Source organism: Aristolochia californica, unplaced genomic scaffold (assembly GCF_029961685.1).
Source record: "Aristolochia californica isolate CCGP_79_NKW_82.1479 unplaced genomic scaffold, dmAriCali1.0.hap1 SCAF_6, whole genome shotgun sequence".
NCBI lineage: Eukaryota > Viridiplantae > Streptophyta > Magnoliopsida > Piperales > Aristolochiaceae > Aristolochia > Aristolochia californica.
This window is the reverse complement of record NW_027182257.1, coordinates 3,769,496-3,780,851: the sequence shown is the minus strand read 5'-3', so window position 1 is coordinate 3,780,851 and position 11,356 is coordinate 3,769,496. Positions and strand designations below refer to the sequence as shown.

General features: G+C 35.8%; 2 protein-coding genes and 1 long non-coding RNA gene across 4 annotated transcripts; all 3 read right to left on the bottom strand.

Annotated features, from left to right (window-relative positions):
- Positions 1-206: 206 nt before the first annotated feature.
- Positions 207-3,497, bottom strand: LOC137934866 (nudix hydrolase 8-like). The gene is made up of 9 exons (XM_068779420.1): positions 3,174-3,497; positions 2,796-3,067; positions 2,605-2,670; positions 2,075-2,212; positions 1,874-1,951; positions 1,744-1,794; positions 1,390-1,424; positions 682-790; positions 207-595 (listed from the first exon to the last, which is right to left on the bottom strand). Exons 1-9 carry the CDS (start codon positions 3,292-3,294, stop codon positions 389-391), a joined length of 1,077 nt encoding a protein of 358 aa, XP_068635521.1. The 5' UTR covers positions 3,295-3,497; the 3' UTR covers positions 207-388.
- A 2,206-nt stretch (positions 3,498-5,703) lies between these two features.
- On the bottom strand, positions 5,704-7,529 carry LOC137967077 (uncharacterized). 2 transcript variants are annotated; one of them, XR_011116487.1, is made up of 5 exons: positions 7,224-7,529; positions 6,853-6,976; positions 6,593-6,680; positions 6,231-6,328; positions 5,704-5,925 (listed from the first exon to the last, which is right to left on the bottom strand). It is a non-coding gene; the product is annotated as an uncharacterized lncRNA (long non-coding RNA). The 2 variants fall into 2 exon arrangements; XR_011116488.1 differs by having other exon boundaries at positions 6,853-6,940.
- A 2,455-nt stretch (positions 7,530-9,984) lies between these two features.
- Positions 9,985-11,136, bottom strand: LOC137967069 (uncharacterized). Its single transcript, XM_068813494.1, has 4 exons — positions 11,097-11,136; positions 10,655-10,748; positions 10,475-10,535; positions 9,985-10,324 (listed from the first exon to the last, which is right to left on the bottom strand). Exons 1-4 carry the CDS (start codon positions 11,131-11,133, stop codon positions 10,031-10,033), a joined length of 486 nt encoding a protein of 161 aa, XP_068669595.1. The 5' UTR covers positions 11,134-11,136; the 3' UTR covers positions 9,985-10,030.
- Between the last annotated feature and the right edge of the window lie 220 nt (positions 11,137-11,356).

Genomic DNA, 11,356 nt, shown 5'->3' with positions numbered 1-11,356 from the left:
TAGGTTCCTGGATTGCAACATGCTCGGCGTGTAAAATAGGTGCCGGTTGTGGGGATAAGAAATTTTTTCCACTTCAATGATTTCTTGTTAAAAAATAAAATAAAAAATTAAACGAGATAGTCAAATAAATCTTCTATTGTTCTAGGTCAAAAAGAGTTTATTTACTAACACTGCCATCTCCTAAATCCCTTATATCTTCAACTCCATTAGAGCAATTTCACAAAACAAGCCATTTCAGAGGCAATTTGAGAAACAGATTACTATAATTTACTTCCCTTTACAGATTTGATTTACATAAGAGTTAAATACCGCAAGGCTGAACAGCTTGGGAAAGATTTGCCAAGTCTACTGTTAAATTTATATACAAACACCAGCGTAAAGAAGAAACTCATTCCCCATGGCAGTTGAAATCTTGGTGCTCCAGAACGTTACAATACAGTGAGGAGGATTTCCCATCAAATTCAGAGATGACATGATGTGCTGTTAATCCACAATAACGTTTCCTTAGGCGAGCAACACAAATCTCAATTATTTTCTGGAACATGCTCTCTCCTTGAACTACTTGCTGTGCTGTAAACTCATCAAGTGGTATCCACTGGAGAAAGCACACTTTAGTAGTTAAAAACCAGTAATATGGTCAGTAAAAAACCAGGTTTCAAAATTTTTTTGTGTTCGTATTACCTTCGCTGCTTGAACTTCAAGATCATCCACTATGATATGTGTTGAAAGAGGCCTCAGCATGCATATGAAGAATAGATCAGATTTTCCAAAAGCCACTCGATGTGCATGCCTGAAGCCAAAATATGGTTACAGAGGTGCTAATACTACTGCTACCTTCTATGTGAATCTGATAAGGATTACTCAAGACTAACAATAACTCTGGATAGATCAGCGTTGGGTCTAACAGTGTTTGATGTTTAGAGAAACTTCAATTCTCCGGTGAAGAAGACGGGAGCTTTACACGGAAAGAGAACTCAAGCAGATTGGGGTAACAGCATTTTTAAAAGGTGGGATTTTTCCAACACGGGCAATAACTGGATGCATTCCGTATAATTGAACTAATTATGTTACTTTTGTTACTGACCATGAAGATTTGTGAGGATTTCTTTTTTGCTTGAAATGCTCTATAAGAGTTTATACATCAAGAAATCATAAATACTATTAGGCATCTATAAAGATCCATTAGACTTACTGGGCAAGTCTTGTTTCCACAAGTTGTCCTCAAGGGTTTTCAGACTAGAATAGCAATCTGGCAAAAGTGGTCCAAAATGAATTCTGATTTTTCTTAAAATTTGGAGGTGTAAGCATATCTGATAATTTAGTTTTTTTCTGCTATGCCAGCATAATTTTGGGGAAATAAAATAATTTGTAGAGAATAACCAGTATTACCTGAAAGCAATAATTTCCACAAACTCTGTATCAATCTGTCATATCAACAGAAATGCCAGTTACAAAAACCGTTAATGAGGGTGCATGGAAATAGATGCAGGACAGTCCTCTTGACACTGAATGGACTGCAGGGCAAGCTTTAGTTTGTACAAGCAATAAAAACCTTGTTCTTAGTGGTAATGTGCTTCTCTAGAGAATGTTCTGATCCTTGAACATTTGCAAGTTTGTACACCAATCAGAAAAGAAAAAACCAACAGTTTGACCAGATTTTAGAAGCAGAAAACCAAATGAAGTTTTTGCGTAGCCAGATTTTAGAAAAAAAACAGGAAAAAAGATGAAGTTTTTGCTGCTTACACCAGTTTCCTCCTTCACTTCTCTGACAACTCCAGAGTAGATCTCCTCAGACTGTAAGAAATAAAGATTAATATTTTAATTGAAGAGGACATAATGGATTTTAGCCGGTGTAATTTGGTATGAACTATACCTCAAGAATGAACCCAGTAGGCAACTTCCAAACACCCTTAAATCTTGGGAGGCAGTGTTTTTCCTGTACAACTAGAACCTGCATGCAGAAGTAACTGCTTCCAGGTTAAGATTTCGAATGGTTAATAAACGATTTGCCTGAAATGTTGGTATTTTATATTATTTAATCCAGGTTAAGATTTCGAAAGGTTATATTACTTACCTCATTTTTGTTATTAAGTACAAAACCACCAACTCCAACTTGATGTGAAGCATTGGCTGGGAGCATGCAAGGTCCTTCAGGAATCCAGTATGTCATCATAACATAGCCCTGCTCTGCATGGTGGTATTCGAATCCCTCCTGTAAGTGCATTTGTCAAGGCTGCATAAACTATAACCAAGCAATGATCCTGTTCATTCCTTAACAGGTTTTACACAATAAAACAAACTCTAAATCTTCTTGTGTAAAACTATTCCCATGACTAACATGTAATGTTAGCAGCCAAAGCTTCAACAAAATCATCATCCCATTAAAAAACAATTCTGAGAGTGAATTATAGTCTCTAAGATGGTATCTGTCTTGGAATAACACTATCACACCATAAGAAAGAAAGGAAAATGTATAAAAAAATCTTGACTGATGCATGATATGATATAATTAGGGTGACACTGATGTAATTGGTTTATGATTTATATCTCTTATTCACTCTTACTAGGGAATTCTTGTAATGTAGTCATAGACATGAAATATACCTTCACGGCAATAGGAACAAGTTCAGCCCTTTCTAGAGGTACCTTGAGCCACACTCCTTTCTTGCCCTGAGGTGAAAAAGGAAAACACAAGTGGTTCAAAGCAAACGAGGATTTCGAAACATAATAGAGATGAAAGCATCCATTTACGGGGAATTGAGTTACAGAGTTGAAGAGAATCAATGTGAAATTACCATCAATTTCCAATGAGAAATCGAAGACTGAAGCATAGAAGCAAATGCAAGTGGGTTAGATGGTAAGGTTTCAGGATTAACGACTACTCCCTCGTATACATCATCGTGTGCATCAAGTAGAACTCTTTCTCTGGATAATAAACTTGGAGATGTGCCATTCACTTCATTAACTTTCAGTAAGTTACTTCCAAAAATCAAATCTGTCTGAGAAAATGAATCGATGCTTCCGTTTGGAGCTCGAGCTGGTGAATATGAAGCACAGAGTGAAATTCCTGAAATGGGAAATCAGAAGCCAAAAATACATAAAACGAATTGGTTAATGGTGCAGAACACTGACAAATAAGAACTCAAATCAGAAAGCAGCAATCTAGAACTCACTGTCTCCACAAGACCACAGCGAAGTCGACAAGATTCCAGCAGCCGCACCGCCTCTGTGTCTCCAAGCCGGAGACGGCGACACGGACGTGACCCTCGAATCAAACAGTTTCCCTTCCATCATCAACAAACTCCAGCTTCCACTTCTCTCACTATCGACTCCGATCGCATTTTATATAAACAAAACAAGTAGAACGACAGAGAAGGTATATCAGATCCCGGCATCTACCCACTTTAAAAACCCATACTTCCAGCAATGATCTCTTCCTCCAATGAGCTAAAACAAGAGAAGTACATGGAACTTATCGTTCTCCGGAGCAAGCAAGATCATCATGATTATATTAAAAAAAAACAAAGAAACTCAGGTGCAGGCGCTTGGTAGAGCAAGATCTCTGTAGTAAATTTTATATCTGTTAATGGGTACAAATAAAGTTAAAAACTCTCCAGACATGGTACAGTACACAGCCCAGAGAGCCTTTTCACTTCTTCCTTCCTCTGTACCTGCAAATGAATGAAAAAAAAAAAACGAGGGAAATATTAAATTTAAAAAAGAAAGAGATGTTGGTTTTCGATGTAATCTTTTATATTAAATTATGTGTTGTCGGGAGTGAAACGTGGTGGGCAACGAGCACGTGAATGGGTTCCCAAAGGAGGGAAGATTTCAGGGCTTTTCCCGACCAAATCCCGAATGAGATGATTTTTTGTCCTGAAAAATTCGTCGTTGCTGCGTGAGTCATGACTCATCGAGCTTAAGGATAAGCAGGTAAGAAGCTCTCCATGGACGGTGAGAGGTCTCAACAATGGTAAATGAAGAACTCGGTTATAAATAGTGAAAGCAGGCCTGTTTCTAAAATTTCCAACTTAGTGGGAGAAACCGAGGTTACTAGATCGATCAACTTATACTCAAATTATAATAAAATTTTCCTTGTGTTCATCATCTTACCCTTTTGTTGCAAGCAATAGACAAAGAGAGTCATAGAGAGACAACACTAAAGATAAAAGAAACACTTGGAGGTTATTAGGATGAATTGATTGATTATGCCATGTTTTGTCCTCCTATGGAGGTCACATTCTTTTGTACCAATCGATACAACAAATCATGTAAGCCAAACTCTTATACACAACTTTCGCTTCCTCTCTCGAACGTAAAGGGATATGCATTTGTTTCTTCTTTGCTTTCTTCGCTTAAAGATGAGATATAAGTTTTTTAAGCCAAACTCTTCTACACAACTTTCGCTTCCTCTCTCGAATGTAAAGGGATATGCATTTGTTTCTTCTTTGCCTTCTTTGCTTAAAGATAAGATATAAGAGTTTTTTAAGCATATTTTTAGTTTTATGGTTATTTTAAATTTTTATTAAAACTAATAAAGACTTGTTTAATGAGAAAATATATTTAAGCTGAAATTTTAATTTTAAAATTTTCTTTAAAGAAAGCCTTTTGAACTACATCTAGTAAGGGTTATGTGTTTTATGCTTTCACCAAAAGCTGAAATTTATTCTTTTTTGCTTATTAAAAGAAAAATATCATACTCTTTGTTTCTCATAAAATCATATCAAAATGAGAAAATATTCGAATAACGAACTGGAAAAAACAACATTTTTAGTTTTGAAGGACACTCTCAGAGCATTGCAAAGGGGTGTGTATGATTAAAAAAATAAATACATTATAAATAACATGAAACAACGCTACCGCCATTCTTCTAGGATTTTAATTTTATAATCTTAAGAACATCATACTTTTATTTTAAAATAATATAAAATCAAATCATAAATTTTTTTTAAGTAAAAATATTGTTTTTATGTTTAGAACAATGTTATTAAAACCAGTCCATTGGAAGGATGATGTATTTTGGTTGAAGTGGTCTATCGAAAATGAGATGTTCTCTTATATATTTATCATATGTATTTTATTTCTTTACATTTAGAGGGGATTAGTGCACTTTGTAAGTGTTGTGGAAAGTGAAAGTGAATCACTTGTTGTGTTTAATGTGTACAATGAAAAGTACACTGTAAAGTACTTGTTTGTGTTAATGTGTACTATGTAAAATGCAATGTAAATTACTTGTTTGTGCTAATGTGCACAATAAAAAGTACGGTGTAAAGTGCATAAAATTTTTTTATTAATAAAATATTTTGATAGATATGACTTTTATAACTTTTACTTAACTTTTTTTTATTAATAAACTAAAAGATAGATTTTAACTTGTGTTAAATTACAAAATACTTAAAAAATAAATTATTACTAGTTACTTAATTAAATATAATAAATATAATAATTAAACAAATGCCTACTTTTATAATATTAAAATAGTAATCAAATTGTAATTTTGTAATATCTAAATATCAAATATTTATATAAAAATGATATTTTGTTATATAAATTTAAGCTATTAACTCTTACGATGATTGTACTTAATTTTTAATTAATAAACTAAGATAGATTTTAACTTTGGAAAAATTAATAAAAAAAAATTAATTAAATTAATTATTTTATTAATTAAAAAAAATAAAATAAAACAGTACAACACTAAGTTAGTCTATTAACTCTTGGATATGAATAAGCTTTACTCTTATCTTTGAGCTATTATTACATTTACTGTTTAGTTTCTTCAACACACCACCCTGTGAATCACTTTCAGTGAACCTTGGCACATCCTCCAGCAACATGTTCAAAATCTGCTCATCAATTGAGGATTCAACCATAAAGACCTCAGGCAACAGAGCTTTGATTGCATAATGTAATGCAGGTACATTCCTGCAGTTACGTGATCGTTAGTAGCTGAGAAAAAATGGATTTGCTATTTATTTCTTGGTAAACAATCACTGAAACAACAAAAAGACCAGGCCAAATCTTCCAGCAATATACTAACTGATACCGTGCTGTGACTTTGGCCTTCTTTTTGGTATTTTAATGTTGAAAATAACTATAATTCTCTCATTGCACAGAAACAGAATGTCATGATTAAGGTAAGATTAAGTAACATGAGTTTCCTTACATCCATGGAAATTATAGCAATTGAGAGAAACATTGCTAGAAATCTAAAGAAAACATAAACTTACATATATTAGCACAGACAGGAACAAGAAGGTATCAGCTTCACTCCCCTGATTAGGCTGCATTGAGGAAGACTCAATTCTTGCTATACACTCTTCCATAGCTGTTCCAAGTTTGAGTTTAGATGAAACTCGACATGTTAGCTGCTGCAAATTAATGTTAGAAAAACTTAACAACAAAAGAACATCATAGTTCTGAAACTTTTTTCTTCAGCACAATGAGTAATATCCAAGTTTATCAAAATGGCATTACAGTTTTTTTCTCAAAAAAATAAAACAAAAATAGGAAATGGAACTGTTTTTTAGTCAAACAAAAACAACCAAATTTCAAATCTTGAACTGGATTCTTAATTCCAGTCAGTAGTTACCTTTTCCAACACATTTCCACAGTTCCAACTGGTCAGACTGGGACATGTTCATTACATTCTTGCAGTTCCCATTGATTATATATGCTGCCTGTATGCAAAAATTAGTACAACTTAGAACCTGAATGATGATGCAAGTGGATTGGCAGTTTTCTCAAGATTCTGAGGACAAACACAGTTATCATTTCACTGAATGGATAGCCATAGAAGTAAGGAAAAAGCAAAAAAAAATGACGCATACTAGAAGCTAAACTTGGATTTACCTATCAATCCAGCAAAAGAATAGGGTTGCATTTGGCCTGCCTCAACGATAGAGGCCTTCTTGAGGGGGTTTTATCAAAGAAGAACTTACTGGGGAGAATAAATATCATATGGCAAGGTCAGAAACTGTGAATACAAAAGAAAGAGAGCATTAAATACAAATCTACGCATCCTAGTTCATCAAATAAATAAATAAATAAATTAGTAAAAACAAACCACATCACAACAACACAAAATCGAACAAAAGAGGAAGTGGGAAACAAATTCCCGAACCAGGAAAGGGAAGCACTGACTTCTACGAAAATGGAAACGAAAAATAAAATGAGAGGCAGAGGAAATTAATTCCAAACCAAGAAGAACGATTTCAACATACCTTCGATTTCCAGGAAGAAGGGTTTACCCTAATATCTGCCGAATCAAGCGGGAGCAGGAAACAGTGCAGCTCGCGGAAGGTCGTCCGTGTCAAGAATCGCTGGGGACGGCGAAAGAAAGAGAGGATCAGCGAGAGAAACTGCCGGAGAGAGGTTGCAGAGGAGGGTGTTGCTGGGTTGCATAGGGGCGTCTCGCGATAATTTCTGCAGCCTCTTTTCGAACGACGATGTAGTTGAACGAGAGCAAGTGAATTCACTCGTTGAGAACTAGACATAACTCCCATTCCAATTCGATTAGGTTGAGCCAATCAATCTGATTTTGTGTGGAGAACAAGTGTCGACGAGGTAGATGTGGAAGAAGGAAATGATAGAAAGGTGGAAGAAAGAAGAAGAGAAGGGGAGATGAAAGAACTTTGTGAATGCATTATGTTGCAACGAGTTTGGTTGACGAGGTAGAAGGTACATTTTTGGTTGATGCTGGAGTGATGGAGTTTTCTGGTGTGTGGGGAAAACTCAAAGTTCTAGGCTCCATAGACTAATCAAGGGATGTTGACTGATCAATCGAAGGGCATTGCTTGGTTAATTGAAGGATGATGATCGGTCAATCAAAGGGTATTGATCGATCAACCGAAGAACGTTGTAGCGTGTAATTGGTCATCTATAGGGTGGTGAATCAACATGTTAGTGCTTGATTTATCGTTGATTGATCAACTTTGGTGATTAATCAATCATTGTAGTGATGACAACTTCTTCTATTAAAGCATGTGGTTTTTAGTTGTACACAAGATGGTGTCTAGAGAAACTTAATCATGTTAAAAATTACTATTACCATGTTGAATAATAAGAATTATTTGGTGTGGTCTTCTGTTTTATGGATATTTCTTGAAGCATGGGAAAAAAGTCTTGTTAAGTTGTAGAGTCTAATTAACGCCTTACACATAGACAATTCGCGGAGTCCCCGAAAAGTCCATGATATATTAACTGTTGTTTCATTAAGGGTAGGGGTGGCTTCGAACCAAACCGGCTCAGTTCGATTTGGTATACTTGGATCTCGAATTGAGTTCGAGATCCAGCTATGGCTCGTTTGAGTTAACGAGCCGAACTCGACCGAATCAAGGTTTGGCTCGAAAGCTTGCGAGCAGGCGTGTTAACGGGCTCGTGAGTCGCGGGATCGGGATCGGGAGGAGGATAGAAATTATGTCTCCCAACTTGGCTGGACTCTAGTTTTTGGCCAAGACGAAGGCGCGACGCCGGCGAGGACCTGTCGTTGCCGACAGAGGCGGCGGTGACGGAAACAGAGGCGAAGAAATCAAAGGAAGAGGAAGAAACTCTTTGTCCCTTTCTTATGGCTCTTGAAGAAATTAAAAAGACATTTTAGTAGAAATATGTTTATAGAGATTATTAGTAGTTTTTTCAATAAATGTTGAAAATACATTTTTAGTAGAAATATAGGGACTATTAGTGCCTCATAGTTTTTGGAAATATTTTTCTAATTAGAAATTATTATTAAAAAAAAAATAATTTTGTAAGTAAGATTTTCTTGCCAAGATGAGTTAGAAAATGGTATTTGATAGTTGATGCTATAATACTTTTAGCATGAGGCTATAATACAAGATTGTTAAGAGCAAACCATGTAGATACTCTAATGGATAGTTGATGCTATAATACAACATTGTTAGGAGCAAACCCTGTAGATACTCTAATGGATAGTGCTCTCGACTTATATTGTTTAGACAACCCGATGTTACGAGATAAAACACAGTGTCATAAGCTAGTGGAAAAGTTGTTATGTGCAACTTGAATAGCTATGGTATATTCTTTGCAATACGTTTATGGAGTTCCCACGACTTGTTGATCGTGATGTTATTTACAAAATATTGCGCTATTTGAAATAGTATCCTGGGAACGATTTATTATATTAAACTCATGAAAATCTTGACATTAAAAGATATGCAAACTCTAAAGTAGATTCTTTACTAGTAGCTTTTGTACATTTGTTGGATGAAATTCAGTAACACGGAAGAGCAATAAACAAATTATGATTTCTGTGTAGTGTAGAAGCGGAGTATAGGGCTCATACAACATGTAAGCTTCTGTGATGGAAATCTTTAGTTGAAAAGTTTGGTTTTTCTATATTAGTCCCAATGCAGGTGGGTTATGACAATCAAACTGCTATCTTTTTTGCAAGTAATCTAGTGTTCATGAGAGAACGAAATATGTTGAAGTAGTCTATTAATGTATTCAAGGTGGAGTATTGAGTAACAAGATTTGTACCCAATATATTAAATCTTCTTAATAGTTAAGGTTTTTGGTTATTTATATAACAAGTTGGGATTGATTGATATTTACCGCTAGCTCGAAGTAGCTTCAAAATGAGTTGAGGGTACTTATGTAACCTTGAACTTAATAAAAAGATGAATTAGAGGTGTTTTTAACCCTAACATTTTCTTTCATTTTGAACCAACGCTCCTTGTAATCTAGTTGCCTCGCCATGGATTCCCAACTGACTGAGCTATCTTCATTTCTCGTGTATTTCCCCTTCGTTGTGTTTGGCTTTGTAATGCATTATCTGATAAGAAAAAGCAGCCGATCGGAATCTAATCTTCTGTTCTTTTCCCGTTCATGTTTTGCTTTTAAACTCCCACATAATTTCGTGAAGAACAGAAAAATAAACTAATGAACCAAAATATCATTAATGAATTCACTGCAACTTTTTTTTTGTTGAAAAGAACACAGTTTAATAGTGATTATCACCTTTCTTTTTCTGTTTCCTGTTCAGTCCTCCTGGTTTGAACTGCCGCGAGAGCTTTCATATTTCCTTATTCAAATCAGACTGTAGAAACTTCACCCCAAACAATGCAACCAATGTGGCAGTAGGCACTAAGACGAAGTCAGGAATGTATCTGATCTTGTTGATCCCTGGAATGTTTTCTCCCGCCCTCTTTGCTAACAATGCAGCTGGTGGTGCACCCACCCCTGCCAGCATAACGATGGTGCTCGTCTTCTGTTCTTGCACATTGCTCAGCACTTTGGTGATCAGCTCTGCAAACACCTCTTTCTTTTTAGCTGGGTCGGATTCTTTCTGCCATTGCATATGAAACTCCTGATTTTTTGTCACAGAAAAACCATTTTTAGACTCTGGTAAGTCTCCGGGGAACGATTCAGTGAGACATTTGAGTTTCCATTGAATGAATGAGTTTCACTGGAAAATCTGAGACGATGAGCCAGAAAGAAGAAAGGTTTGTTGTCCTACCTTCATCTCTTGATGGCCTGGTGGGGCAAAGCGAGTGCCAGGAATCGATCCATTGATGCGGCTGTTCCGTCAATGATAGAAAAGTGTTCCAGTATGATCATCAATCAATTGACAAAATTTTACGGATCTTCAAGCATGAATTAGCAAAAAAATTCAGAAATGTCTGACTGAGTTTCTTACGTGAATATTTCGATAACTGTATCCTCAAAATTCTCCTGGTTATTAAGGCGTGTGCTGTACTGCTCATACAGTTTATCCGTGAATACCTTCTTCCCTGAGATACAAAACTAGCCTGACTGTTAACAAATTTCAAGAAACACATTTCCTCAGCGACATGAATCTTCCTCCAAAATATTGCTCAATTCTTAGCTTAAGTTACCCTTATTCTTCCTCACCGTTTTCATCCATGTCATCTTCATCTCTCAGCGAAGAACCATAAGCCTACACTCACTATTTACAGAATTCCTCTCACAACAAGATACAAGAAAAAAATACTTAAAACTCCATTATCAACTTCAACTACGTGAATTTCAGAGTTCCGCAGTTCAGTTCTGATCAGATTAGTAGGGAGAGGCAAAAGAGCAATATGAAAGTCCCAGATAGAAAAGCAAAATCTACTTACCTCGGGTGATGAGACCTAGACTCAAAAAATTCCCCATTCTGGAAAGTCGTACTGGAGATTTTGAAACGATGAAATAATGATCCTCCTGCGCTGGTTCGTTCTTATAAAGGACAAGAGGTAATGGTGAAGAAGAAAGGAACGACGGAGGGAATGACTTCTGGACGATATGAAAACCAAAATACAAGAAATCCTTGTCGGGAATAAAAGCAAGGTGTCCATCAAGGTATCTATCCTTCCATGCATTGTTCCTCGTCACCTTT

Coding starts and splice junctions, on each gene's coding strand:
- LOC137934866 (XM_068779420.1), bottom strand. CDS start 3,294: ATGATGGAAGGGAAACTGTTTGATTCGAGGGTCACGTCCGTGTCGCCG. Junction 1,952..2,074: donor TACTTAATAACAAAAATGAG/GTAAGTAATATA, acceptor TTCTGCATGCAG/GTTCTAGTTGTACAGGAAAA. Junction 596..681: donor TTGAAGTTCAAGCAGCGAAG/GTAATACGAACA, acceptor TGCTTTCTCCAG/TGGATACCACTTGATGAGTT.
- LOC137967069 (XM_068813494.1), bottom strand. CDS start 11,133: ATGGGGAATTTTTTGAGTCTAGGTCTCATCACCCGAG. Junction 10,536..10,654: donor ACAGTTATCGAAATATTCAC/GTAAGAAACTCA, acceptor TTGACGGAACAG/CCGCATCAATGGATCGATTC. Junction 10,325..10,474: donor CAGGCCATCAAGAGATGAAG/GTAGGACAACAA, acceptor ACAAAAAATCAG/GAGTTTCATATGCAATGGCA.